This window comes from Diadema setosum, chromosome 20 (genome assembly GCF_964275005.1).
Source record: "Diadema setosum chromosome 20, eeDiaSeto1, whole genome shotgun sequence".
Taxonomy (NCBI): domain Eukaryota; kingdom Metazoa; phylum Echinodermata; class Echinoidea; order Diadematoida; family Diadematidae; genus Diadema; species Diadema setosum.
The window spans coordinates 16,166,437-16,194,125 of record NC_092704.1 but is presented as its reverse complement, the minus strand read 5'-3'; the positions used below and the strand labels follow the sequence as shown (position 1 = coordinate 16,194,125).

Below are 27,689 nucleotides of genomic sequence, written 5' to 3'. Positions count from 1 at the left end.
CTCACAGCTATATAACCAGTCAAGCATACAAGTGGTTAAGGTAGCAAATCTGTCATGAGGCTTCACAGCTCTCATGAACTTAGCAGTAGGCCATAGATAAATACCTCCATTGCTACAATCAAAATTATATTCTATTTGGAGGTATATATTAAGTAACTGGTGGTGGGTTGCAGGATTATGCAGTGTTTAGAAACATTCTAATGTGATGTGGTAAGTGCTTTATAAATATTGTGAATTATTATCATTACTATTACACAATCTTCATGCTTACCTGCACAATTGACATCAGTACATGTGAATGTCCCATCCATGCATGTGCTGTTGAAAGAATGGGCGAAGAAAAGCTGTCAGTATCCAGTAATGGTGTCAACTTGGAACAAACTATGACATACATGAGGAATGTAAATTGTTAACATACTGAGACATGTAAGGTTTGGTCTTAATTTCTCATAGAAACATGTTTCAATTTGGTAAATAGGCCACAAAATTACAAAACACATCAACAAACACACAAACACATGCAAACACATTTGCCTTCATAAACAAAATCCTGAGACTATGTATGATTACTTCCTAGCACCCACGACCCTAATTCAGCAATTTTGCTGGGAAAAAAAAAAAATTATAGATATCATTTTTTAATCTGTCTCCTTGATCAAGTTTTCTTGATATATTGAATTTGATATACTTTCATGATTTGGTACATTTATATCAGCACATTGCTGGATGTGTGTTTAGTCACACTTCATTCTCATGCATCACCATCACCATCACCATCACCATCACCATCATCACCACCACCATCACCATCACCACCACCACCATCATCACCATCACCACATCACCATCACCATCACCACCACTACCACCACCACTATCACCACCACCACCGTCACCACCATCATCACCATCACCACCATCCCCACCATCACCACCACCATCATCACCACTATCACCACCATCACCACCACCACCACCACATCACCATCACCACCATCACCATCACCACCACATCACCATCACCACCATCACCACCACCACCATCACCACCACTATCACCACCACCACCATCACCACCATCATCACCACCACCATCATCACCACCTTCACCACAACCATCATGACAACCTCCAAGGCAACCCATTGCCAATAACCACAAGTCTCACCAATTGTTGCAGTCTTTGATGACTATGGCCCCTGTTGGGTACTCCACAATACCGTCATCGTCGAAGACAATCATGGATCCATCGATAAGGATGATATCATCAGTGTCCATCATGTGAGAGGCATCCATTAGGCAGCGACAGTCACTAGGGTTAACACATCGCCCATCTTGGAGGACCTAGATGAATAAAAGAGCATGGGGGACGTTAGCTATTATACCTAACTTACCTTTAAGCCATGCAAAGAGCAAATACTATACAGACATTCCTTTTAAGGCAGGCCATTTATGCTGCTAAAGCAATCTGAGTCTATGACAGACTCAGTTCTACCCTGTACACCTTGTAAATGCATCACATGAAAATATGATTCTCCATGCTCTGCCTCAAAAAAACAAACAAACAAAGCTTGCAGATTTGCTCTGCTGTCCTCTCATGCTAAATTGTTGGGTTTTTTTTTTCTTTTAATTAGGCTGATGAGCCATCTTCTTTGACACAGAGTATCCTGTATTATTTCAGTGCTCCTGCAAACTGCAAAAAACACTTACTTTTATGGTTTTGCAGATGAACACAAAATTGGTGATTTGTACTTTAACTATGACTTTTGACAGAGGCATGGAAAATTATTACTTAACAGTGTAAAGGGAGAAACAAGCTCCACACAACTTTGTAAACAAGTAGAGTTAGGATCTAATGATTCCTTAGAAACAAAAAAATAAAAAAAGAAGAATAGTTCACTTGAGATTTTTTAGAAGGTACCCCTGTCAGATTGACACTAAATGAACACATTGTGGTTTGTTGTAATAATTTTAAACATGCTTACCATGTCATCCGGACAGGCACACCCAGAGGTACAATTGTCCTGGATGCACTCTGTCCCTGACTGGAGGTCAGCACAGGTCAGGGGGCAACGGTTGGCACACTCACTGACCACCAAGTCTCCCTCACATACGGCTGCAAGATTGGAAGAATGTACGGTAAGTTATAGTACAATAGGTCAGTTGAATACCATTATGGGTGAGGGGAAGGAGATCAGGTGTGAGGTCCAAAACAGCAACTCAAATCATGAGATTGAGAACTTATAATTATGGCATACAGTTGTACTTCAGTGCTTTTTATAGACGGACATCTAATTCTTTTCTTCTTTTCCCTCAGTTTGAAAACTCTTTTTTCCACTTTTGGATGTCACACTAAAGGCTAAGCCAAGATCAACACAAATGATGAACACTCCAACAAATCTGTTTCCTCATTGATTTCATTGAGATTGTATCATTAACACCATTTCTTTCCTCTCAGAACAAAGCCTGTGAAGTATGTTGGAAATTGCTACTCTCATTGATGTCAATCACTTACATGATAAGAAATAAGATTGTAGAAGCTGTCTCTCTGATTTGCTTAGTGGTTGCTGTCAAAACTTGAATGTCCCTTGGAGTCGCTTCTGATGACACTACCCTCTTACGACCTTTTGAGAAACCAATGTTTCCTCCTACCAATCCATAATACACAAGTATAGCACTACAATAAAACTGCATGTGTGTGAAACAGCAGATGCAAATGTACTGCTGGCATTTTCCACTGATCCATTTAGTCTAGCAGCCAGAAAGGGTCCCCGTGCACCCCCTCCCCCCAAAACAAAATTCTATGATATGTTCGAAGAACGTCAGAACCTGTATTTTGCAAATCCGGTTGTCTCCAGTGAAAAAAAAAAAGGTTGTGCGCTCGTCTAATTTGCATATTTCTAAGATGGCCACCACCCGTTGCTAGGAGACGGATTATTTTTGAATAACTTTAGTTAAGAATATCCAATTACCACAAAAATGGTATTATTTTAAAGAGAATTAAATTTCCTACAAGTTGATACCCCAATTTATGGGATAAATAGTTGTTGTCATGAAATATTAAGGAAGGAATTATGTTTTTCAAAATTTTTCCTTCAAAATACAGAATTCAGTAATAATGTTCTTTTCCACACATTTAATTTGTGTTTACAAATAACATTGGAATTTTCCTAAAATTAGCCCCCATACATAGATATTATTATGTGAAAACGCTTTCCAATACACCAATTCCTTTAAAAGTTACACGACATTAAAGGGGATATGGTTCAATAGGTTTTACAGCAATATTTAAGGGTAATGTCAATGCACATAATTGCGTAGGTTCTGTTTGTGGGGTTTGTTGGAGATCACTGCTATCTCTTGATCAAATCTCATCGAAATTAGTGACGTAAGAAAGAAAAATTATATTTTCTATTCCTTATATGAAATAAAAATGCTTTTTCTATTCTGTGTTACCACACTCAATCCATTCAGCTTCCCATATCAGCAGTTTCTTGTCTTTTTAGTTTCCCTCCAAGAACATGGAATTAATCACAACTTATATGACATTAAAAAGTTAAAGAAAAAAGATTAAATATGACAGTTTTCTCTTACTGGACGATTAAAGTGAAAAAAAAAATCTTATGCTAAAAGCGCTATTAAATAAAGAACTTGTTAAATAGCCTTTCTGAGTTTAAAATGAAACACGGCTTACTGTTTTTTTTTATAACAAAATGAAGGGAAGTATCCATGTAGTTCATGTCAGCCGATACTGGGTTACATCATACATTCTTCGGTAAAAACCTGGAATTTATATTACGAAAGACAATCAAATATTTCACACTAGCTGATTCAATTTGTTATTGACTCAGGAATGGTATTTAAATGTTTTTAGCCCAACTCACATCTTAACTAGCTCGGCTTCAAAGTGAAAGTATATACAAATCACTTATGTTTCATATGACTGCGTTTCCCTTAAATAGTCAAGTAATACTGATTATCCAACATTTTGTGCCATGTAATTTGACCCTAAAATGTGCGATAATGCACAAGTAGAACAGACTCCCTTGAGAAAATAGTATCTGAAACCTTTAAAAGTGATATATTTCACCGTGACATGCTCAATGAATTCACCTTGAACAGTATAATCTAACTAACGCATTAAACGTGCATATGCTTCTCAAATCCACATTAAAATTGTTTATAAATGCACATGATAACTGTTTTCAATTGAATGTGTGTTCAAACAATGTAATGTGTGCAACCGATTTATCGTGTTTGAAGTACATTCAAGCGTTAGGCAACGTTCAGCTGCTCTTAGAACTGTTCTATGTGTTTGAACATGATGAAAGAGTATTATGCTGACTGCAAACTGACATCATAAAATTTAGTTTGTTTTGATTTCCGATTCAACGCCTGTTTTCACCGACGAATGGGGACATTCTTACGTAAGTAGAAGAAGTTATTACCCTATTGAAATCTTTTGAAAGATTAAAAAAAAATTGTCTATGTTTTTCCACTTTCACAATGGTTTTTGTATGATATCGATACGCGGCTTGTCGTTTGCATGATGTATTAAATGCTGAAAACATATAAATGAATTACTTAATTGTCTACGTAACAAATAAGAAGAAATCATACACCATGCAGACTAGGATGTTCAGTTCATATTGGATTGTGGTAAGCATGGTATCAAAATTGCAAAGTCTGCATTCATAAAAATGATTATCGTCAAATTACACAATCGTCGCTAGCTTTCTAGATTTTTTTATACAATTTGCGTCTTGTGGTACAAATGAATATTAAAAGTATATTTAGGAATAGTATAATGGTATTATTGTTCTTTTACTATTATAGTGTTATATATAAATTTCGTCCCTCTTTGCTTATATCTTAAGTTTTAATAATCACTTTTCATTTTTAACTTAAGCTGTCAGTTGTTGACTTAGGCATGTTAGAGCAAAATAGCGTTGTATTCATCAAATAGATAAATTTTTACCTGAAATGTACATGTTTGTACATAGTTTTTTTTTTTTTTAATAAATCTCTATTTACATTTTTTCTAGATCTATCTGCCAAGGTATGCTGTCCATGAATTTCACAAGAAGATTTTAATATTGCAACAATGAAAAAGAGGAATGTGGAACAAACATCACCCATTTCCGATAAACTGAGATGTAAAGAATCGACCAATTGTGCGATTCATTGCCTAGGGATCTCATCAAATAGCAAATTTACGAGCTTTACAAATGTCAAATCAGATCCTTTGGAGAGATTGTCATATCTACAAAGTATTCAAAACAGGAGATTATCTGAGCCGCATGATTCACAACATCGTATGAAGGATGTGTGCGACCTAATTCCAGAGAGTCTTGAGGGCCACCACAGAGAGTGCTATAAACGATTCATACAACACCTTGATTGCTTAAAGCAGCCTTCTACCCAAATCCATCTACAATCAACACCATCCAAGTACCATTCTCCACGCAAGCATATATCTGGTGCTGCCGTAAAAAAAAAATCCAATCAAGATGAATGCATTTTCTGCCACAGAAATGCAATAAAACTTAATGGTACTACTCAGAAACCATCCCAAACCTTTGCAGCTTGGAAAAATAGAGAAGATGGCACAAACTATTGGTCATTTTCATCTCTATCGGAAGGTCAAAAGCGTTGATCTCTATGCCACTGATGCACACTTTCATGAGCAGTGTTACCGCCGTTTTTGTAGCGAGTATCACAATCACCAAGAGAAAGTGAACAGGAAAGGAACGGAAAATCGAATTGTAGCTGCTCATAATGCAGCATACAGTGTTGTCAAGGAACTGCTGAGAAAGGAAGTCCTAGGTAACCCTGAAGTCATTCCACTAACTTCTCTTCGTGATAGATATATTGTGGAACTGAATGCGCAGGGAGTGCCGAATCCTGAAAATCAGGACTTCAAAGCTCAAAAGAAGGCTTGAGAACGACAAGGATCTGAAGGATGATATAACTTTCTCCAAAATACCTCTCAATGGAATGAATGACTACTTCTCATTCTGGGTGGTCTACAGTGTAAGTCTCACTAAATCTGATGCAATAGCGTCTGCCTATTGGCTAGGGAAAGTTGATCACGTGATGGAGACAGCTTTGTGTCTTCGAGAAATAATCCAGAAGGCTTATAAAGATTCTACTGATCTTCCATGGCCACCAAGTGCGGACGAGTTGGATCAAAGAAGTAGGGATGATCTGCCCACAGAGCTGAAGAGATTCCTCAGCTTTGTGCTTTCTGGATACGACTGCGGGGTGCAAATGACTGAACGGGTTAATCGCCTAGTGTACTCTATTGGGGAAGATCTATATCGTGCTGTCACCAATGGGCAGTGGAAACTGTCGAAACATTTGCTTCTCTGCACGACTGTTTGTCACCCCAGCTAACATTTGGACGTTTTCTGTACGTTCTTAAAAATGGGGTATCAACTTGTAGGAAATTTAATTCTCTTTAATATGATATTATTTTCATGGTAATTGGATATTCTTGACTAAAGTTATTCAAAATTAATCCGTCTCCTTGCAACGGGTGGCGGCCATCTTAGAAATATGCAAATTAGATGCACGCGCAACCTTTTTTTCCGCTGGCGACAACCGGATTCGCAAAATACAGGTTCTGACGATCAAATCGTAGAATTTTTTTTTTTTTTTTTTTTTTTGGGGGGGGGGGGGTGCACGGGGACCCTTTCTGGCTGCTAGACTAATTAACCCCTTAATTACCAGGGGTGATGATGCTGCAGGAAATGTGCATGGTATTTCCAAGGGATGATCACAAGGAGGTTAGATATGACATGTTCTGACTCTACTCACGTCCACAAGGTTCTGTGTTGCAGCCATGGGTCTCTAGAATAGGACCATTGCAGGGCAGTCCACCATAGGATGCAGGCAATGTGATGTTACGATGTCGCCTGGTCACTCCGCCGTCACAGAGGGCGCTGCAATTGGTCCACTCCGTCCACTCACTGAGAACGCAGTCCACTGATGACAGGAAGCAATGCATAATTATCCCATTAGCGGCTGAATAATTTCTACTCTGCATATTAGATACTGGTTATTTCCAATGCATTACAGGGGTGGTATAGTTTTGGTTGACAAGGAGATTTAGGTTTGAACTTTTTGCGAGATAATTGGAAACCACTTAAATTTAATACTGAAGAGCATACAATACATTCTAAGCAAAATTAAAAGTTTATTCAATGAAAATCAATTTTGAAATGACCAAGATATCCAAAAACATAGTAAAACAAAGACCGAAAGTGGTCCTTATAAAAAGGTAATACCTGAATCCCCATGTCAATCGAAACTGTACCATCCCTTTAACCTTTCATGTTCCTAGGCACTTTCAATAGCTTTAATAGTTTGCTCAGCTTTTCTCATCATCATTCAATCATCCATCCAAACTCCACCAAACTGTAGATTAGCTTGCCCAGTTAGGTGTACCACTGTGTCTCAGTCAAACAGGAAGGCCATGGTGATACAAAACGGATTAATGAATTTCTCTTCATTGACAAAGAGTTTCCATCTGCACCAACTGGCAAAGAAAGTGCTTCAGTGAGCATGCCAACAGACAAACAAAGTGCAGAAATGCTTAATAAGCTTAAGGTGGGTTGGAGCATTGGTTAGTCAAAGAACAAATGGATATGTTTGAGAGTTCAAATTCAAGGTCAATGGTTTCCTCTCTGTCTTACTGATAATCACACACTTTTGCCAACCTGCCTCCCTCTGAAAACATTTTTTAATACTTAGCATAGAAATATACATCAATCAAAATGATACTCTTTGTCAAGCTAGCTATTTTCCATTACATAGCCTCAATGTTTCGAGACCAGAAGCTTCCGGCATATAACAAAAATGATAATGATGATGACGATGATTATGATAATCATCATCGTCATTGTCAACATCATCATCAACATCATAACACAAGTAATAGTAATGATAATAATAATGACAATATTGATGATAATGGTACTAAAGATTGCACAAAGAAGGAGAAAGTGTAGAATAGGAGGAAGAGAAGAGATTAAAATATGATGTTAATGACAACAAGATGTACCCTATTCATGCATGTATTTACATGGACAGGGAGTGTCATTGCAGCTTGCTGTCTGTCCAGCAGGCCCCTGACACTCAGCCCCGCCATACTGGGCTGGGGGACAGTCACATACTCTGGTGCGGTTGTGGTAGCCACCAGCACAGGACTCTGTACAGTCACTCCATGGCTCCCAATCACACCACTCACCATCAACTGGGAAAATGGCAAAAATGTTTGAAATTTCAAACCTAAGTTAAACAAAGCACTGCTTCATTTTCTACTAATTGAATTTTCTGTTCAATCTCTATAGTAATCTTCATTAAGCTTGGGGTGTGTGTTTTACACTTACTTTCTTTATCATGTACAAAATTCCTTTAAGCGCTACAACTCAATTCTTTGAATTCTTTCATGCTAAAATCAGCATTTTGTTCTCCCAAAGCAATGTTTGGCAGAAGTTCTCCTTGAAAAAATAAGAAAGTCACTGTGATTTCAAATATGCTCTTGCTGAGAATACATAAAACTTTACTTAGAATGACAAAACCAAAAAAGTTTGTCCTAAACAGAAAAAGTATGCATTCTTTTACAACTTTTGCATCTTGTGTGTTGTTCTATTGGAATCCCACAGAGGGTTTTCATGCAACCTGTTACTGAATTTTGTGGACCAACTGAAAGCGCCTAAGTAGAAATGCTCTTATTCATGCACATGTATCAGATATCAGGTTCTAACTAAGATGTTTATTCGTCATAGCGTAATTATAGGAACTTATATTGTAATTACAGCTGACCAATGCAACAACTGAACATCAGATAAGACAGGATAAACATTTTTTTTTACGTCCAAACTGAATCAAAAGTTTGAGATACAGTTGCTTTAGCTATGAGCTGGCAAAATCTAGCAGAAATGAGACTAGTGATTTGAAACGGTTGTCCAATAAGAAAAAAAAGACTCAGCTTACTTGGGCAAGGGTCTGCATTGCACTCTTCTACCTCTATCGAGTCCCCCTCACAGTCCACGACCCCGTTGCTAGGGGGCGGCATGGAGCAAGCTCGGCTTCTCACGACCACACCCCCTCCACACGTTGCATTGCAGGAGGACCATGGAGACCAGGTGGACCAGCCACCATCACAGGTGTTGTTGGAACAGACCAGGGAGCCATTGGTACAAGTACTGCACCCAGATAGGTGGGACAAGAACGATGTCTTACTCTCAAAGTGGGTCTCACTTGTCATCTTGTCAATTCATGCAACACACTATATCATACCTTGCATGCCAGTAATAACTTGTTGATGTAACTATCCACAGTGTGAACTTGTACTTTATTCGTCTGCAAAAGACATTTTTTCTTTCTTTCTTCTTTTGGCGGGGGGGGGGGGGGGGGGCGTACACAACAATCAGTGTGTTACTGATGTACATTTTACCTGGAAAGTCTAAATCACAAGATTACAAATCATCACAAGCATTTAACAGTCATTTGCTTGAAAACAATGATAATGATGACAATAACACTTACAGCACAATGAAAAACAATGATGATGATGATAATAATAGAACTAGTACAATTTCAGCAGAAATTTTGGCACCTGTTTATTACATAGTAGCAATCACTGTTGGCTTTAATGACTACACTGTACCAGCCATCTCAGTTTGAATAAACACAAAAGTTGCTACATGGATTGCTTCTCCTCAGTTAAAGATAATCTGAGACATACAGCATCAGTAGGCAATCAAATCTTATGTAAAAAATAGACTTCTTCCAAACCAAAATGCCAGGCTTTAACAAAGTTATGATACACACTGAAGCTAACACATTAACAGACATGAGCTTACCAGCTGTTACACAGATCTTGGGAGACAACAGCACCCGTCTCATACATCATTCCTCCCACAATGCAATGGGTGGGACACTCTTCCAGGTCACATGACACCTCTTCGGAGTCCGGTCCCTTACACTCTTCCCCACCATTCTCCGCTGGAGGGTTGTTTGCTGATCTGCAACGCACCACATAAGAATGAATAGGAATGAGAATAGAAATTAGTAGACATTCTGTTTTCGTTCCACGTGAGAGATTTTGTATAAGATGAGCAGCCACATCTTGTTCCAGAACAGAAGTAGCATCAAAGGTAGACCAAAACAGCAAAATGTAGCTTGAATGACAATTAGAGTGGTAAATATAACAATCTCAGCATTCAATCTAAACACATGATGGAATAGTCACATCGAAAAAAAAAAAAATCAGTTATTCTGATCTAACAAAAGGTGGCTAACATTGTCAGCATATTCTGGCACAGCTCAGTGTTAATGGTAGACATTAAAAGGGATTGCAGAAAAGAGATGATGTATTTCATAGCCAACATTAACCTCTAATCTATGGTCACTTCTTTAATCCTATCATCCTGTTGAACTCACCTAAATCTTGTCTTTGTGCTGTCACCACATGTAGCTGTACATTCAGTCCAGGAGGACCAGCTGCTCCAGCCACAGTCCTGTGGACACGCCTCTTCACTGCATGTCACTGCTCCATTCACACAGGAACTAGCATAAAGCAGAAAGGTGCAGGTGCATGTATATCGCACATGACAAAACACTTTAAAGTCCACATTTAGATTACGTGTATACTATAGCCACTAACTGGATAATGCCGAAGATTAGGAAAGACTTAAAATGATTTCCTTTCATTTTTGCTTCTCAGCACAAACTCTATATTTGATATATATATTTGATGATATATAATACACAGTGCATGGACTAATATGAGTGATCAAAACAAGTTTTTGTTTGATTTTGTGTTTTGAGAGGGTTTTTGACATTATTGATCAGTACAGAGCAAAGAGGCTCCCTTAGGAAGTACAAACACAATCTGAATATCTTCTCCCCTATGGACAGTCTGATCAACAATAGAGGATTAAAAAGTCTGGATGAATCTCACAAGGAGTACAACAAGCAAGAATAAACAACACGCTCTCCACAGATCAAGAAAGAGAATTAAGTGACAATATGAAAAAGACAACAACAAAGTCATGATGTGTTTACTCATGATGTCTACTTCCACACCTCATTACAGAGAAGTTACCAAATTTAAGATAAAACTAGAAATGTCGCTACAGCGACTGGTTATACCCCCGCCAAACAACATTTCATAAGCTTTGGTCAAAAAACTGAGGAAGTAGTTAAATCCGCAAGATCTTTCCTTGATCTTCTGCCATTAATATGCCGTTACCATGGCAACGTACTTTCGGGTACTGTCGAAAAATGCGTCTTGCACATCTACAACCAAAGGCACACATCTGTACCAAGTTTCATGGAAATTGGGCAAAAACTGAGGAAGTAGTTTGCAACACAAAATTTTCCATCATTTTGGCTCATAATATGTGAGCTGTTACCATGGCAACATACTTTTTGTCACTGTCAAGAAATGTGTCATGCTGACCTATATCCTAAGACAAACATTCAATATGAATTCCATGAGAATTGGAAGAACACCGATGAAGCAGTTTTGCCATGAAGCATTTTGCCCTATATTTTACCAATAACATGCCGTTACCATGGCAACGCACTTTTTGCCACTGCGGAAATATGTGTCTTGCACATTAACATATTCAGATGAACATCTGTACCTAATTTCATAAAAATTGATCAAAAACTGTGGGAGGAGTTCGCGACGCAAGATTTGTACCCATTTTTGCCCATAATATGCCGTTACCATGGCAACGTACTTTTGGGTACTGTCAAAAAATACGTCTTGCACATCTACAACCCAAGGCACACATCTGTGCCAAGTTTTATGGGATGTTGAAAACTGAGGAAGTAGTTCGCGATGCAAGATTTGCAACGGACCGACCGCCCGACCGCCCGACCGCCCGACCCCCCGACCGTCCGCTGATTCCTATATACCCCCTTCAAACTTCGTTTGGCGGGGGTATAAAAAAAACAAAAAAACTGTGTGATAGCACAACTTTTCTTTACTCAGTTGTCTGATACTGTAAAACAGAATATTTGGCAATGTGGAAATTCTCAGAATTTTGCACTCTTCCTAACCATGACAAAAATGGAAAAAAAAAAGACTTGTTTTTTTTTTTTAGTAAGTACATACTTATAAACAAAAATACTCTCTTCCATATAAGCAGAAATGTTTGAAATAGGCCCAGCATTTCAAGTCATTAACTCTGAAAAAGAAGCTTCTTTTCTATACAGTAGTTTCATACCAATTCCTGCAATCTTCAGTGAAGCTGGATCCAGGCGGATAAGAGGCACCAAACTCATCCAGGCAGTCACACTGCTGCTGGGGGACACACACCCCTCCCTGCTCCAGGGTCCCGTCCGGACAGTGGCATCCCGCCACGCACTCTTCCTCCACACACACCAGTCCCACCTGAAGGTCAGCGCAGCTGGAGGGACATCGGTTGGCGCACTCCGAGTAGACACGGCCCCCTTCACATGATGTCTCTGTTCCATAAGAACAGTCCCATGTTATTTTACCAATTCAGCTCATTTAGTGGCCAATGCTTGTGTCAAATTATTAGAGCTCTAAAAATAAAACCTTTACACCCTAGAATCATTTCTGCATCAAGAACATTTTATGATCCCTCCATGGAAAACATCAAACTAAACATTGGTTTGCAGTTGTCCTTGTGATATTGAATACTCCTTCTTATTACAATAACTCCTGTTTTACATTTCTAGTCACAACTAAATTAACACAAAGGAACTGACTAACAATCAGGTTCAAAAAACTTCACAGTATGTTTAATAAATTATGCAAAACTTATGCATGACGTACAGTTACAGATCTCACAAGTGTTTTTTCTTGTTTGTTTGTTTGTGCTATTCAATGCTGTGCATATCTGTCCTTGTATTCACTCAGTCCACATGTAAACTTGAGGTAAATCCCCCTTTACATAATCATCACATACATATTCTGAATAGCACTATAATCTTTTTAATTAATTGGACAATGATGATGATCATAACCTTCACTGTTATCAATACTGTTGTCATCAATATATCAAATATGATAAATTTTGGAATCATACATATTTGCATATTATTGATTTTCACAGATCACATCTCTAAAATCAAACAAATCATCTGCAGTAGATTCACTGCCGTTGCCATCCTATATATGCACTGAGCAATACACAATGACTTACCACACTCCTGTGTGTTGCATACAATAGTTTGGATGGCCTCCCCTACACAGGGCGCCCCTCCATTCTTCGGCACTGGGTTGCTGCAGTTCCTGTACCTGAAGGCGGTACCTCCGTTACAATTTGCACTGCAGTTTGTCCATTCTGTCCATGGACTCCAATTACCATCCGCTGCAACGTGAAAACACAAACTTGTAATGTCTATTCAAGTAAAAGCCTTTAATCAGACATATATCGCATAATGCACTTCAACTTCAGTTGAAATGTATGGTTTAATTCTACAAATATATACATATAATCATGAGTTGTCATCTCATATAATGTGATGACATCTTAACCAATTCCCCTGGACTCATAGCAATGCCCTCAAAATTTGTATGACATCATTCAGTTTCTTGATGCAGCTGAATACATTTTGGTGTGTACACTTCATTCCAACTGTTCATGCCTGTCGAGTAGATTGGCATACTTATATACATGTATCTCCTCTCATGGGGTGGGAGCTAGGTGAAGAAGTGGAAAGGAAACTATAATGGTAACTCTTATTTTCAACAAACCATATCTTTTTTACTTCAATCCCTACATTTCACATGACATGGTGATGGTGAGGCAGATTCTATTACAAGATATGCTACAGTCCAGAAATTAAGTTTCAATGTGAAATGAAGAAACACTCACTCGGGCAAGCATCTGTGCTGCAAAACTCAGATTCGTGCGAGAATTCATCGGAGTTCTGGCAGTAGCCATTGGAGGTCCTATCGCGGTACCTGGTCCCAACACCACAAGTGACGGTGCATGGACTCCAGGAGGTCCATGGGTTCCAAGAACAGGTGGGTGCTGGGAGAAAAATGAAATCTATGTGTTACAAGAATGCTGCAAGCTTATATTATTGTAACATAGTGCAATGCCTCTGGTCTCCAAGAAACCTTCACAATGAGCATCCCATAAATATCAGAATGATGTTCCTCACATTTATTTTCTTTGGTAGTAGCTTTGATATGGACTACAGAGTAACTGATCAAAATACCACTGCCTGCCTATCAACCTCTTGACTGGAAAATAAGATTGAGTTTTCATAATTAACATAGTTCCACTAGAAGTTATGTCTCTGTTCCAGAGCAAGTACTGTACTTAATAGTCAGCACTCTATGTTGTAATTTTTAGTCACTACTCATTAAAGAATTTGTGAGCAGTGATATGGAGGAGAAAAAACACCCAAGTAATAATGAAAAACTGGCAGTAATGCATATTTAGTTATTATTCTTATGACCATTATTTCATCTAGAAATCAAATATTTCTGTTGGCCCATTCACAAATACAATGTATTTCATCACTTTCTTGCTGTAGGAATATAATATTGCATTTGTTTATACGACAACACATGACTGCTACATCATTCAGATCTTACCTGTTGTAGTGACTGCTGCTGTTGTAGAGATTGCTGCTGTTGTAGTGTACACTGTAGTTAGCTTGGCTGTTGTGTAGCTTGCTGTGGTTGTACTTCCTATAATATTGCAGATCAGAGAACATGGTTTAGGTTTGATTTTTCATTATATATAACAAAAATTATTACTCACATGTTACGAAAGTCAAGATGAGAGTCTGCTTTGACAGTAAAATCATGACTTGCTTAAAGAGGCAAGCACATCTTTGCACTTCACCTTCGTTAGCAAAGGCTTGGGCTTAACATATTGGAATGTAATTTGAAACAAATGGTACACTCAATATTTTTACAGATTTTATGGAATTGTACATTCCATGTAATTTTAATGATATATCATGGGTAGCTAAATCTACAAATATAATCTTAAAATTCTACCATCTCTGGACAACTACTTAAAGAGACTGGTAAAATCTCATGCAGGGGTGCCATAATTCACACATCAGAATCAGTCAGATTCCACACAACTATCAGGGAATGGTGTGTTACATATATCTCAATACACGTTCTGATTCTTTTCTCACAAATCAAGGAGTGTTGATATTTTGTGCCAGGACACAAAGATATATCTAATTTTTCTTGGAGCCTCCTGTAGTACTAGGGAGATTTGGCAGTGCTGCTTATGCAATGTTTAGTTGGAAGTAAGACTGCCAGAGAAAAGTATATTTTAGTATCAAAACTGACAGACAAATGAAAAGTATGTATAAGGAGATTATTGGAGGGAAAGTGTTGCACTAACCACATAGCGCCTCATCTGAACAGTCGCCACAGTCACATGTTCCCTGGCATACTGCATCACCTGGTACACACGCTCCATCATTGCATGTAAACTCATCACTGAAGCAGTGGCGAGTTGTGACTGATGGAACTGTTGTTACATGACCTGTCAGTAGAGGGCAGTAGGCGGGAAATAAAGAACTTGGGATCAGGTCATGTCGATATCCTTTGGCATCTTGTGCCAGATTAGATAAATCCATGATACCATTTTGTAAGGGATAAACTCATTTTTACCTCCCTTAAGGGAGGAGGTTATGCTTTCCTCGGCGTTTGTTGGTTTGTTTGTCCATGTGCAAAATAACTCAAGAAGTTGTGAATGGATTTGAATGAAACTTACAAGAAAGGTTGAGCATGATACAAGAAACAGATGATGATGATTATTTTTTTTTGTGTGTGTGATCCAGAAATTTTCATGGATTTTTTGAAGGATTTTCAATATTTTGGCAGGTAGGGTCAATGAACATTGGAGTTCAAGCTGCACGTATTTGAGGTTTGCCTATGCACACTTAAGTGCATGCTCCAGTTTCTGCCAGGCCGGCAAGGCGCCGTGCAGCTGGAAATTAATGATGTAACAAAAAGCTTCTATATTGGGAAATCTGGCAATTTTTACCATGACATACAATGGGTGGAAATCACTACTCTCATTTGGAGAACAAGATCAGTGATGGAAATTAAACTGCTTGGCGGAGGTCTGCGCTCTCAGAGTGCTATTCTAGTTAACAATTGCATTACACTTAGGGCAAACTTGCACCTCCTTTTTTCCGTTAGGTCTTGTCTTCCTGCTTCATCAACAAAATTGTTGTCATCAACAGAATTATACAAAATATTAACCCATATCGGGCCAACGCACCTGTGTAAACAAACACCCAAGTGGCCCAGCACCGTTTGCATACACACGGCGACAGGCAGACAACTCTCCAAACAATCGCTCTTCATTAGTAAGCAATGCAAAAACCATAGACAAGTTATATATCATTTGAAAGAGGAAAAAAATCTCTTCAATATGATATATAACATGCTGCCATTTAATGCATAGTACAGTCATAGTACTCAGCGGAAATGAATGACGTCATTAATATGTCATTTCATTCACTACGGGATATTCCGTATGTGGCCCCTGCGGCATTCGGATGAACTACGGAATATCCCGTAGATGGCCCGATATGGGTTAAAGATCTCACTAATGATTACCAGCAATGCCATAGCATCAGATGAGAAAAAACAAGGAAAATTTAGTGTCTCATAATCTTTGGAAGACAAGTCATGCACACTTAAGGTTTCTGGAGGAAAAACAAAAACTATAAGAGATGAAAGAAATACACTGAAGTCACAATATTACCACACCTCAAAAGTTTAAGATAAGATTATCATATTTCAAATCATCATTTTTTTTTTTTCAATTACTGTCATGACAAATTTGCTGGTTATATCTTTTGCCTAACTCATACATAATCATCTTTCTCCATCACTGTAATATGCTGAACTATTGTTGGTGGCATTGGTATCACTACAAGGATTCTGTTTTTCAGCATACCTTCTACAGGGCATCCAAGAAGTTCCACCCTCATAGTTGCACGATTGTTGTACTCAATGGGGTAGAGGCGGATGAATCTAGCGACGAGGATGACTGGGAACAGAACTTCTCTTTCTGCTCCTGCATCAAAGCTGCCGGTGAATTCCTTGATAAAGAACAATATAAACACACAAAATAAAAATCTGCTTGTAGCTGAATTGCACATAAAATCATCAAAGATCGCCTATTTTTTGAAAATTTCATCGAGGAAACATGTCTGTTTCAAATATTTTTTTTTGTAAAGATTGTGACTAGCATGCTTTAAATCAGTCTTAAATTAAACATTTGGTTCGATCAAAATATACATGTATTTAGATTGTGAACCCTGAAATGTAAAACTTTAAAGTAAAAATCCCAACAATCTGTGTTACTTCATGGCTTTCATTATGTTATCCAAGACTGTATTTTGAGGGTCTATGCTGGGAGCAACAACTATTTCTCGATAAGAAATATAACAAGTTATAAATACACATTTCCTAAAAAATTATAACTCGTACATTGTCACTCATTACAAACAGAAAAAGGTTATTCTTACCCGTAAGTTATTGGCAGAGTCAGAAACATTGAGGTAGTCCTCTCCATCTAGGCTAAAAGACACTGCAAACTTTGTCACAAACTCATCACTCTGAGACCCACTTCCTTGCAAGATGACTCCAGACACTTGCATGACCTCCTTCAGGTCAAAGGTCACATAAGGCGAGGGATCCTGGCCAGTGGGTGACCAGCCGACATAGCCATCAGAGTTTGGCCCACTGTTGAGGCGAACATTTACAGCCGAGCTGCCTTCGTGAATGGACGAAACGGTGATGTCGTCTCCTGGAATCATCCCACTCTCAACTCCCAAACGTTCATGGCAAACAACATTCACTATAGAGAAAGAAAGAGAGAGGGATGTAAGTACTTATAAACATAAATGGTACTTAATCACATAATTTACATGATACTCACAGAAAAGAGGCAACACACCTATGATATGCTTTCAAAAGATTGTACCGAAATGTGAGTTAAGTGAGGACGCATTCAGTGAGTGTTGACCCTGTAGTGTTGCCTCTGTGGTGGCAGGCACATGTCAGGGACATAAAAGTTCACTCAACATAGGACATAGTACAGTTATAATTTTGATAGGCTCGCAGGCAAAATGACATTAGGTTCAGGGTGCGGTGACTGAGTGCACAGTGTTGGCACATACCTTACACTCTTTAGTCTGCACCAAAGCTCCAAAGCAGGGAAACACACAGGTATTTTGAATGACATTTTGCCTCATATACTTTGTGGGAGATATAATTTCTTTGTGTGTGAGTGGAAAGTGATTTTCTCTATAGAATAACAACTGGCATATTGACAATACCCACAAAGATTATCAATAAATGATTCCAAAAATTATCACACAACTGGAAAGAAAGATGTACTTTGAGCACCAAGATTGATAGTAAACCCAGTTGTGTGACAAGATCAAAACTAAGCTGCAGGACTGGAAAAAAAATCTTCAAAATATTACTAGAGAGAACTTTGAGCACCAAGATGAACAGAAAGCCCAGTTGTGTGACAGGATCAAAATTAAGCTGCAGGACTAAAAAAAATCATCAAAATGATCAAAGAGAAGGTGTTTCATCCTTATAGATGCCATTAGTATAAGCCCAATAAATTGGTGAATGTGTATCTATCTTAAAAGCTCTATTAGAAATTAACATGCTTCACTGCTCTTGTATAGTCTGAATCACTTTATGCAAGTAGGACAAACAGCACATTAAATACACTGGCCTGGCTCCTAAACCAGCTAACTGTTCAATACTTTGATCTCAAACTGATAAAGGTAAACACATTATTCCAAATCAATATAATGGTATTCTAAAAAAAAAAAAAAAAATCTGAAAACTTTAATTCCTGCTCATGGAGCAGAAAGAAAACAAATGTGTTGTAAACTTTAGTTGGTGTATTTACAGACATAGTTGGTTCCATGACATTTGCCCCTGGGACAATTGCTCCCATGAAGTATCTGCACGCTATAAAGCCAAACATAAATTCTATTCACAAACATAACCCCAACCCCAACAATAACCCTAATCCTCGCATCAAACTAAAAACTGGGTATAAAAGGGTTATAGAAACTGTACTGCCAATTGAAAGGGTCTACACAGAGCTGGGAATAAAAGGGTTAGAGAAACTGTCCTGCCACATGAAAGGGTGTACACTGAGCCGAGAATAAAAGGGTTATAGAAACTGTTCTGCCAAATGAAAGGGTGTACAAAGTAGCTGAGAATAAAAGGGTTATAGAAACTGTCCTGCCAAATGAAAGCGTTTCCACTGAGCTGATAAAAGGTTATGTGTACATGTGTGTCTGTGTGTATGTGTGTAGTACCTTGTGAGTACCTTGTGAGTTTGACTGCTTCACAATTGTGCAAGTAGTTGACTCCACAAGATTTTCAAGAAAATATGCAGTTACCATGGCAACACCTTGCCAGGTACAAACACAAAGAGTGTCTTGCATAACCGCACCTATAGATCATTATAGGCCCTACATACCAGGTTTGAAATAGATTGCTTAAACACTGTGGATGAAGCATGATGACCTATATAGCTTATCAGTTCATTAGTCTTAAATAATAATCTCTGTAAATCTATATCACATATCTATTATAAAATTAGTAAGTGTTCGCAAGAACTGCTATACGAAATGTCTCAACTCACTTGTAACTAGAAGCATTCAATTCTTTGGCCTGGAAAATGGTAGTTAAGCTGTCAAAATAAAAGCTCTATGTCACTTAAAAGTTGAGATACATTAACAAAACATTATTTATGGCAGCCATTATGAAAAATCCAAGATTGCGGCCATACATGTCTCGGAACAAATGGAAACATTGTGTGTCTGATTGCTTACACTGTAACATTTCCAAAAATGTTTAGTTTTCATACTCTCCCAAAAAATCCAACAATAGTTAAAATTCAAACATAAGGATCCTGACTACGTGGTGAAGAACAATATAACAAGTAAAATCTTGACAGCAGCAGACCAGAGGTGAAGTTTGTAGTAATAATGGACAAGAAGACAAAGTAAATTAAAGGTTTTACCTTGGGTAGTTTCATGAGCTAAAGTTGTTGATGCTGTGGTTGGCTTGATGGTAGTAGATGTAGATGTCGTGGCATACGACAAATTTGGAGTGGTTAGCTGCTCTGATGTTGTTGGATGCACGGCCACTGTGACTGTCACTGGAGTAGTCTGCTTGGTTGTTGTTACCATTTCTGATGTGTACATTCCACTTGTGGCAGCCATTGTTGTGGTGTGATATGTTGCTGGTGGAGTTGTCACTATACAAAGTGTACAATTAACACAAAGATTTCAATATATGACAAAAGTGGTACAAAATATGCAAGGACACGTATGAACTCCCATCAACTTTACGACATCAGATTTGCTTGCAAAATCATGACACACTTAGTTCCATGTTATTCTCCTTTTCTCATTACAGATTCTGCCATCCGAGAGAGTCGTGGACATTAGTTCATACAAACTAGAGCTACCTCTGTCTCGGCTTGGCAAGCATTCACTGGTCAAGTTGAAAAAACCTTGTCATGTTCATTCCCGCCACACATGGAAAACAATATCGTCATGCAAACAAGGTTCTTAAAGATTGCCTTCTTACATGTGAACATGCCTATGGTAGATCAAAGCAAGGACTTCCAGTGATTAGAGAACTTTTGTGACTTTGATCTCTCAAATATCATCTTTATTTATCAGCTCCTTGCTGGGTTTTGCTAAATCTTTTGTTCCTGGAAAAATAAATTTATAAAAGATTTGTACCAAGTGCTGTCCCCCTCGACAACCAAATCCTCACCGCATCCTCGTTCGTCGGAGAAGTCACCACAGTCATTGACGCCATCGCAGAGCTGACCGTGAGGACCACTCTGCACACAGTTGCCATTGTCACACTGGAACTGACCAACTTGACATGTCGTGGGTTCTGTTCCCGTCACTGTGATCACTTCTGTGGTAGTACTCTCTGTGGAATGGCATGGAATATATCAGCATTCTTTTCTTTTTTTTTAACTAGCAATCATCAATCCTTTGTGTGCGACATTCACATGCCCAACTCAGTTGACGGCTTGCCAACTTTGCATATTTTGCTCAAATGCACATCTGAACACAAACTGATCAATAAATTGCAATAAGTGGCAGTACATTGAAAGCATTGCCCACGATTGCACATTCACACACATAGCTTGTGGTGCATGATGATGGAATAATCAAGTGGTGATTGTTACCACTGCAAGCACAAGAAAAAGATATAAAAGCTCAAGGGGTGCACTGATTTCTTTTTAAGGATCACAACAAAGCACGATTGTGAAACATTTTCAAGAAATTCCCAATCTGTGTTCAAGTTGACTTTGAAAGGTCTGAAGTACAGTAATGTTTCTCAAACAGAAGAGTATGTTCATATATCACATAATTTCAAATTAGAACTATTTTTGCATAAGAGTGATATCCTTAAAGATCACATAAGAAAATTTAACAAATTTCATCAAATAAACCTTGAATTACACTTAGATGCACGCTGTTTTTTGGTTTTTTTTAATTTTTCCTAAGAGGTTTCTCATTACTTCACAAAAGCAACTGGAATCCTCCAGCCCTATCTAAAAACAAAAAGCTATATCATCACTTTAAATACTGTACCTGTCTACATTATTCAAATGTTGAGAAGGCAAAAGTTTAAAAGAAAACAAACCTGACACAGTTGGGTAAGACAGAGGTGCTGTAGTCATGGCTGATGTAGAGGGATGCACAGTATGATAGCTGGTCACTAAAGGTGTGGTAACCATGGCAGAAGTCACAGAAGGTGAAGTGGCTACTGGAGTAGTCACTGCTGGCGTAGTCACTGCTTCAGTTGTAAGTACAAGTGATGTTACTGCCTGAGTCGTCACTGCAGGTGTAGTGACTGCCAGCGTGGTCGTTGCAGGAGTGGTCAATGCTTGAGTGGTCATTTCTGATGTAGTTACAGCAGGTGATGTCACAGCAATTGTGGTTACTGCTGGACTAGTAACAGCCTGAGTGGTCAGTTCAGGTGTAGTCACTGCCTCCGTAGATACTGCAGGTGACGTAACTACTTGAGTGGTCACTTCAGGTGTTGTAGCTGCAGGCGAAGTCACGGCAGGTGTAGTGAATACTTGAGTGGTCACTGCAGGTGAAGTCACTGCCTGAGTCGTCATTGCAGGTGTAGTCACAGCTTGAGTGGTCACCTGAGGTGTGGTTATGGTCGGTGAAGTAACAACAACTGCAGTCATTTCTGGAGTACTCACTAATGGTGTTGTTACCACTGGTGTTGTAACTCTGACTGCTTCTGTTGACACTGCATTTGTTGTCAAAATCTGCGTTGTTGCCTCTGGAGTAGTTAAGGCTGATGTGGTAATGGCGCGAGTTGACAAGGCAGCTGTACTAATTTCTGGAGTCGTCTCTGGTCTCGTAAAGATAGGTAAGGTGGTTGTGTAACCATTCTCAAGAATCTCTGTTTGGATTGGTGGAGTTGTTAGAATAGTAGGTGTTGCTGCACTGGTGTGATATAACTTTGATGTCAGTGCAGGTGTAGGTGTTTCTGTGCTAGACTCTGTGCTGACTGCCTGCGTTGTTATGTAAGAAATGGGAGATGAAGAGGGGGAGAAGTATCCTGTTGTTGACTTTGGGGATGTGGTCACTTCAGGTGAAGCAATTGATGGAGAAGTAACTGCAGGTGTGGTAACAGCTACTGTGGTCATTGCTGGAGTACTTGAAGATGTTGGTGTAGTCAATTCAGATGTAGTGACAGCTGGAGAAGTTACTGCTGGTGAAGAAATAGCAGGAGTTGACACAAGTACTGTAGTTATTGCTGGTGTAGAAACTGCTTCAGTTGTTAGCACCGGGGATGTTACTGTCTGAGTTGACACTGCTGGTGTAGTGACCACCAGCGTGGTTGTTGCAGGAGTGGTCAATGCTTCAGTGGTCATTTCTGACGTAGTTACAGCTGGTGACGTCACAACAACTGTTGTTACTGCTGGACTAGTGACAGCCTGAGTAGTCAGTTCAGGTGTTGTTACTTCTGGAGAAGTCACTGCAGGTGTCGTCACTATTCGAGTAGTTGATGCAGGTGATGTTACCGCCTGAGTCGTCAATGCAGGTGTAGTGACTGCCAGTGTGGTCGTTGCAGGAGTGGTCAATGCTTGAGTGGTCATTTCTGATGTAGTTACAGCAGGTGATGTCACAGCTATTGTGGTTACTGCTGGACTAGTAACAGCCTGAGTAGTCAGTTCAGGTGTTGTTACTTCTGGAGAAGTCACTGCAGGTGTCGTCACTGTTCGAGTAGTTGATGCAGGTGATGTTACCGCCTGAGACGTCAATGCAGGTGTAGTGACTGCCAGTGTGGTCGTTGCAGGAGTGGTCAATGCTTGAGTGGTCATTTCTGATGTAGTTACAGCAGGTGATGTCACAGCAATTGTGGTTACTGCTGAACTAGTAACAGCCTGAGTGGTCAGTTCAGGTGTAGTCACTGCCTCCGTAGATACTGCAGGTGACGTAACTACTTGAGTGGTCACTTCAGGTGTTGTAGCTGCAGGCGAAGTCACGGCAGGTGTAGTGAATACTTGAGTGGTCACTGCAGGTGAAGTCACTGCCTGAGTCGTCATTGCGGGTGTAGTCACAGCTTGAGTGGTCACTGCAGGTGTGGTTATGGCTGGTGAAGTAACAACAACTGTAGTCATTTCTGGAGTACTCACTACTGGTGTTGTTACCACTGGTGTTGTAACCCTCACTGCTTCTGTTGACACTGCATTTGTTGTCAAAATCTGCGTTGTTGCCTCTGGAGTAGTTAAGGCCGATGTGGTAATGGCGGGAGTTGACAAGGCAGCTGTACTAATTTCTGGAGTCGTCTCTGGTCTCGTAAAGATAGGTAAGGTGGTTGTGTAACCATTCTCAAGAATCTCTGTTTGGATTGGTGGAGTTGTTAGAATAGTAGGTGTTGCTGCACTGGTGGGATATAACTTTGATGTCAGTGCAGGTGTAGGTGTTTCTGTGCTAGACTCTGTGCTGACTGCCTGCGTTGTTATGTAAGAAATGGGAGATGAAGAGGGGGAGAAGTATCCTGTTGTTGACTTTGGGGATGTGGTCACTTCAGGTGAAGTAATTGATGGAGAAGTAACTGCAGGTGTGGTAACAGCTACTGTGGTCATTGCTGGAGTACTTGAAGGTGTTGGTGTAGTCAATTCAGATGTAGTGACAGCTGGAGAAGTTACTGCTGGTGAAGAAATAGCAGGAGTGGACACAAGTACTGTAGTTATTGCTGGTGTAGATACTGCTTCAGTTGTTAGCACCGGGGATGTTACTGCCTGAGTTGACACTGCTGGTGTAGCGACCACCAGCATGGTTGTTGCAGGAGTGGTCAATGCTTCAGTGGTCATTTCTGACGTAGTTACAGCTGGTGATGTCACAACAACTGTTGTTACTACTGGACTAGTGACAGCCTGAGTAGTCAGTTCAGCTGTTGTTACTTCTGGAGAAGTCACTGCAGGTGTCGTCACAATTCGAGTAGTTGATGCAGGTGATGTTACCGCCTGAGACGTCAATGCAGGTGTAGTGACTGCCAGTGTGGTCGTTGCAGGAGTGGTCAATGCTTGAGTGGTCATTTCTGACGTAGTTACAGCTGGTGATGTCACAACAACTGTTGTTACTGCTGGACTAGTGACAGCCTGAGTAGTCAGTTCAGGTGTTGTTACTTCTGGAGAAGTCACTGCAGGTGTCGTCACTATTCGAGTAGTTGATGCAGGTGATGTTACCACCTGAGTCGTCAATGCAGGTGAAGTGACTGCCAGTGTGGTCGTTGCAGGAGTGGTCAATGCTTGAGTGGTTATTTCTGACGTAGTTACAGCTGGTGACGTCACAACAACTGTTGTTACTGCTGGACTAGTGATAGCCTGAGTAGTCACTTCAGGTGTTGTTACTTCTGGAGAAGTCACTGCAGGTGTCGTCACTGTTCGAGTAGTTGATGCAGGTGATGTTACCGCCTGAGACGTCAATGCAGGTGTAGTGACTGCCAGTGTGGTCGTTGCAGGAGTGGTCAATGCTTGAGTGGTCATTTCTGATGTAGTTACAGCAGGTGATGTCACAGCAATTGTGGTTACTGCTGAACTAGTAACAGCCTGAGTGGTCAGTTCAGGTGTAGTCACTGCCTCCGTAGATACTGCAGGTGACGTAACTACTTGAGTGGTCACTTCAGGTGTTGTAGCTGCAGGCGAAGTCACGGCAGGTGTAGTGAATACTTGAGTGGTCACTGCAGGTGAAGTCACTGCCTGAGTCGTCATTGCGGGTGTAGTCACAGCTTGAGTGGTCACTGCAGGTGTGGTTATGGCTGGTGAAGTAACAACAACTGTAGTCATTTCTGGAGTACTCATTAATGGTGTTGTTACCACTGGTGATGTAACCCTCACTGCTTCTGTTGACACTGCATTTGTTGTCAAAATCTGCGTTGTTGCCTCTGGAGTAGTTAAGGCCGATGTGGTAATGGCGGGAGTTGACAAGGCAGCTGTACTAATTTCTGGAGTCGTCTCTGGTCTCGTAAAGATAGGTAAGGTGGTTGTGTAACCATTCTCAAGAATCTCTGTTTGGATTGGTGGAGTTGTTAGAATAGTAGGTGTTGCTGCACTGGTGGGATATAACTTTGATGTCAGTGCAGGTGTAGGTGTTTCTGTGCTAGACTCTGTGCTGACTGCCTGCGTTGTTATGTAAGAAATGGGAGATGAAGAGGGGGAGAAGTATCCTGTTGTTGACTTTGGGGATGTGGTCACTTCAGGTGAAGTAATTGATGTAGAAGTAACTGCAGGTGTGGTAACAGCTACTGTGGTCATTGCTGGAGTACTTGAAGATGTTGGTGTAGTCAATTCAGATGTAGTGACAGCTGGAGAAGTTACTGCTGGTGAAGAAATAGCAGGAGTGGACACAAGTACTGTAGTTATTGCTGGTGTAGATACTGCTTCAGTTGTTAGCACCGGGGATGTTACTGCCTGAGTTGACACTGCTGGTGTAGTGACCACCAGCGTGGTTGTTGCAGGAGTGGTCAATGCTTGAGTGGTCATTTCTGACGTAGTTACAGCTGGTGATGTCACAACAACTGTTGTTACTACTGGACTAGTGACAGCCTGAGTAGTCAGTTTAGCTGTTGTTACTTCTGGAGAAGTCACTGCAGGTGTCGTCACAATTCGAGTAGTTGATGCAGGTGATGTTACCGCCTGAGACGTCAATGCAGGTGTAGTGACTGCCAGTGTGGTCGTTGCAGGAGTGGTCAATGCTTGAGTGGTCATTTCTGACGTAGTTACAGCTGGTGATGTCACAACAACTGTTGTTACTGCTGGACTAGTGACAGCCCGGGTAGTCAGTTCAGGTGTTGTTACTTCTGGAGAAGTCACTGCAGGTGTCGTCACTATTCGAGTAGTTGATGCAGGTGATGTTACCGCCTGAGTCGTCAATGCAGGTGTAGTGACTGCCAGTGTGGTCGTTGCAGGAGTGGTCAATGCTTGAGTGGTTATTTCTGACGTAGTTACAGCTGGTGACGTCACAACAACTGTTGTTACTGCTGGACTAGTGATAGCCTGAGTGGTCACTTCAGGTGTTGTTACTTCTGGAGAAGTCACTGCAGGTGTCGTCACTGTTCGAGTAGTTGATGCAGGTGATGTTACCGTATGAGACGTCAATGCAGGTGTAGTGACTGCCAGTGTGGTCGTTGCAGGAGTGGTCAATGCTTGAGTGGTCATTTCTGATGTAGTTACAGCAGGTGATGTCACAGCAATTGTGGTTACTGCTGAACTAGTAACAGCCTGAGTGGTCAGTTCAGGTGTAGTCACTGCCTCCGTAGATACTGCAGGTGACGTAACTACTTGAGTGGTCACTTCAGGTGTTGTAGCTGCAGGCGAAGTCACGGCAGGTGTAGTGAATACTTGAGTGGTCACTGCAGGTGAAGTCACTGCCTGAGTCGTCATTGCGGGTGTAGTCACAGCTTGAGTGGTCACTGCAGGTGTGGTTATGGCTGGTGAAGTAACAACAACTGTAGTCATTTCTGGAGTACTCACTAATGGTGTTGTTACCACTGGTGTTGTAACCCTCACTGCTTCTGTTGACACTGCATTTGTTGTCAAAATCTGCGTTGTTGCCTCTGGAGTAGTTAAGGCCGATGTGGTAATGGCGGGAGTTGACAAGGCAGCTGTACTAATTTCTGGAGTCGTCTCTGGTCTCGTAAAGATAGGTAAGGTGGTTGTGTAACCATTCTCAAGAATCTCTGTTTGGATTGGTGGAGTTGTTAGAATAGTAGGTGTTGCTGCACTGGTGGGATATAACTTTGATGTCAGTGCAGGTGTAGGTGTTTCTGTGCTAGACTCTGTGCTGACTGCCTGCGTTGTTATGTAAGAAATGGGAGATGAAGAGGGGGAGAAGTATCCTGTTGTTGACTTTGGGGATGTGGTCACTTCAGGTGAAGTAATTGATGGAGAAGTAACTGCAGGTGTGGTAACAGCTACTGTGGTCATTGCTGGAGTACTTGAAGATGTTGGTGTAGTCAATTCAGATGTAGTGACAGCTGGAGAAGTTACTGCTGGTGAAGAAATAGCAGGAGTGGACACAAGTACTGTAGTTATTGCTGGTGTAGATACTGCTTCAGTTGTTAGCACCGGGGATGTTACTGCCTGAGTTGACACTGCTGGTG

At 40.3% G+C, this 27,689-nt stretch overlaps 1 protein-coding gene across 1 annotated transcript in view; it reads right to left on the bottom strand.

The window, feature by feature from the left end:
• LOC140243462 (uncharacterized) overlaps positions 1 to 27,689 on the bottom strand; it is a 64,384-nt gene that overhangs the window by 4,105 nt on the left and 32,590 nt on the right. The window contains exons 27-40 of the mRNA XM_072323139.1: positions 21,808 to 26,223; positions 20,814 to 20,976; positions 15,370 to 15,513; positions 13,867 to 14,025; positions 13,192 to 13,359; positions 12,247 to 12,487; positions 10,451 to 10,576; positions 9,871 to 10,032; positions 8,999 to 9,210; positions 8,085 to 8,255; positions 6,818 to 6,985; positions 1,984 to 2,114; positions 1,167 to 1,342; positions 272 to 318 (exon numbers count right to left, since the gene is read on the bottom strand). Of these exons, the coding sequence (XP_072179240.1) occupies positions 272 to 318; positions 1,167 to 1,342; positions 1,984 to 2,114; positions 6,818 to 6,985; positions 8,085 to 8,255; positions 8,999 to 9,210; positions 9,871 to 10,032; positions 10,451 to 10,576; positions 12,247 to 12,487; positions 13,192 to 13,359; positions 13,867 to 14,025; positions 15,370 to 15,513; positions 20,814 to 20,976; positions 21,808 to 26,223 (6,484 nt within the window). The remainder of the gene's footprint in view (positions 1 to 271; positions 319 to 1,166; positions 1,343 to 1,983; positions 2,115 to 6,817; positions 6,986 to 8,084; positions 8,256 to 8,998; positions 9,211 to 9,870; positions 10,033 to 10,450; positions 10,577 to 12,246; positions 12,488 to 13,191; positions 13,360 to 13,866; positions 14,026 to 15,369; positions 15,514 to 20,813; positions 20,977 to 21,807; positions 26,224 to 27,689) is intronic.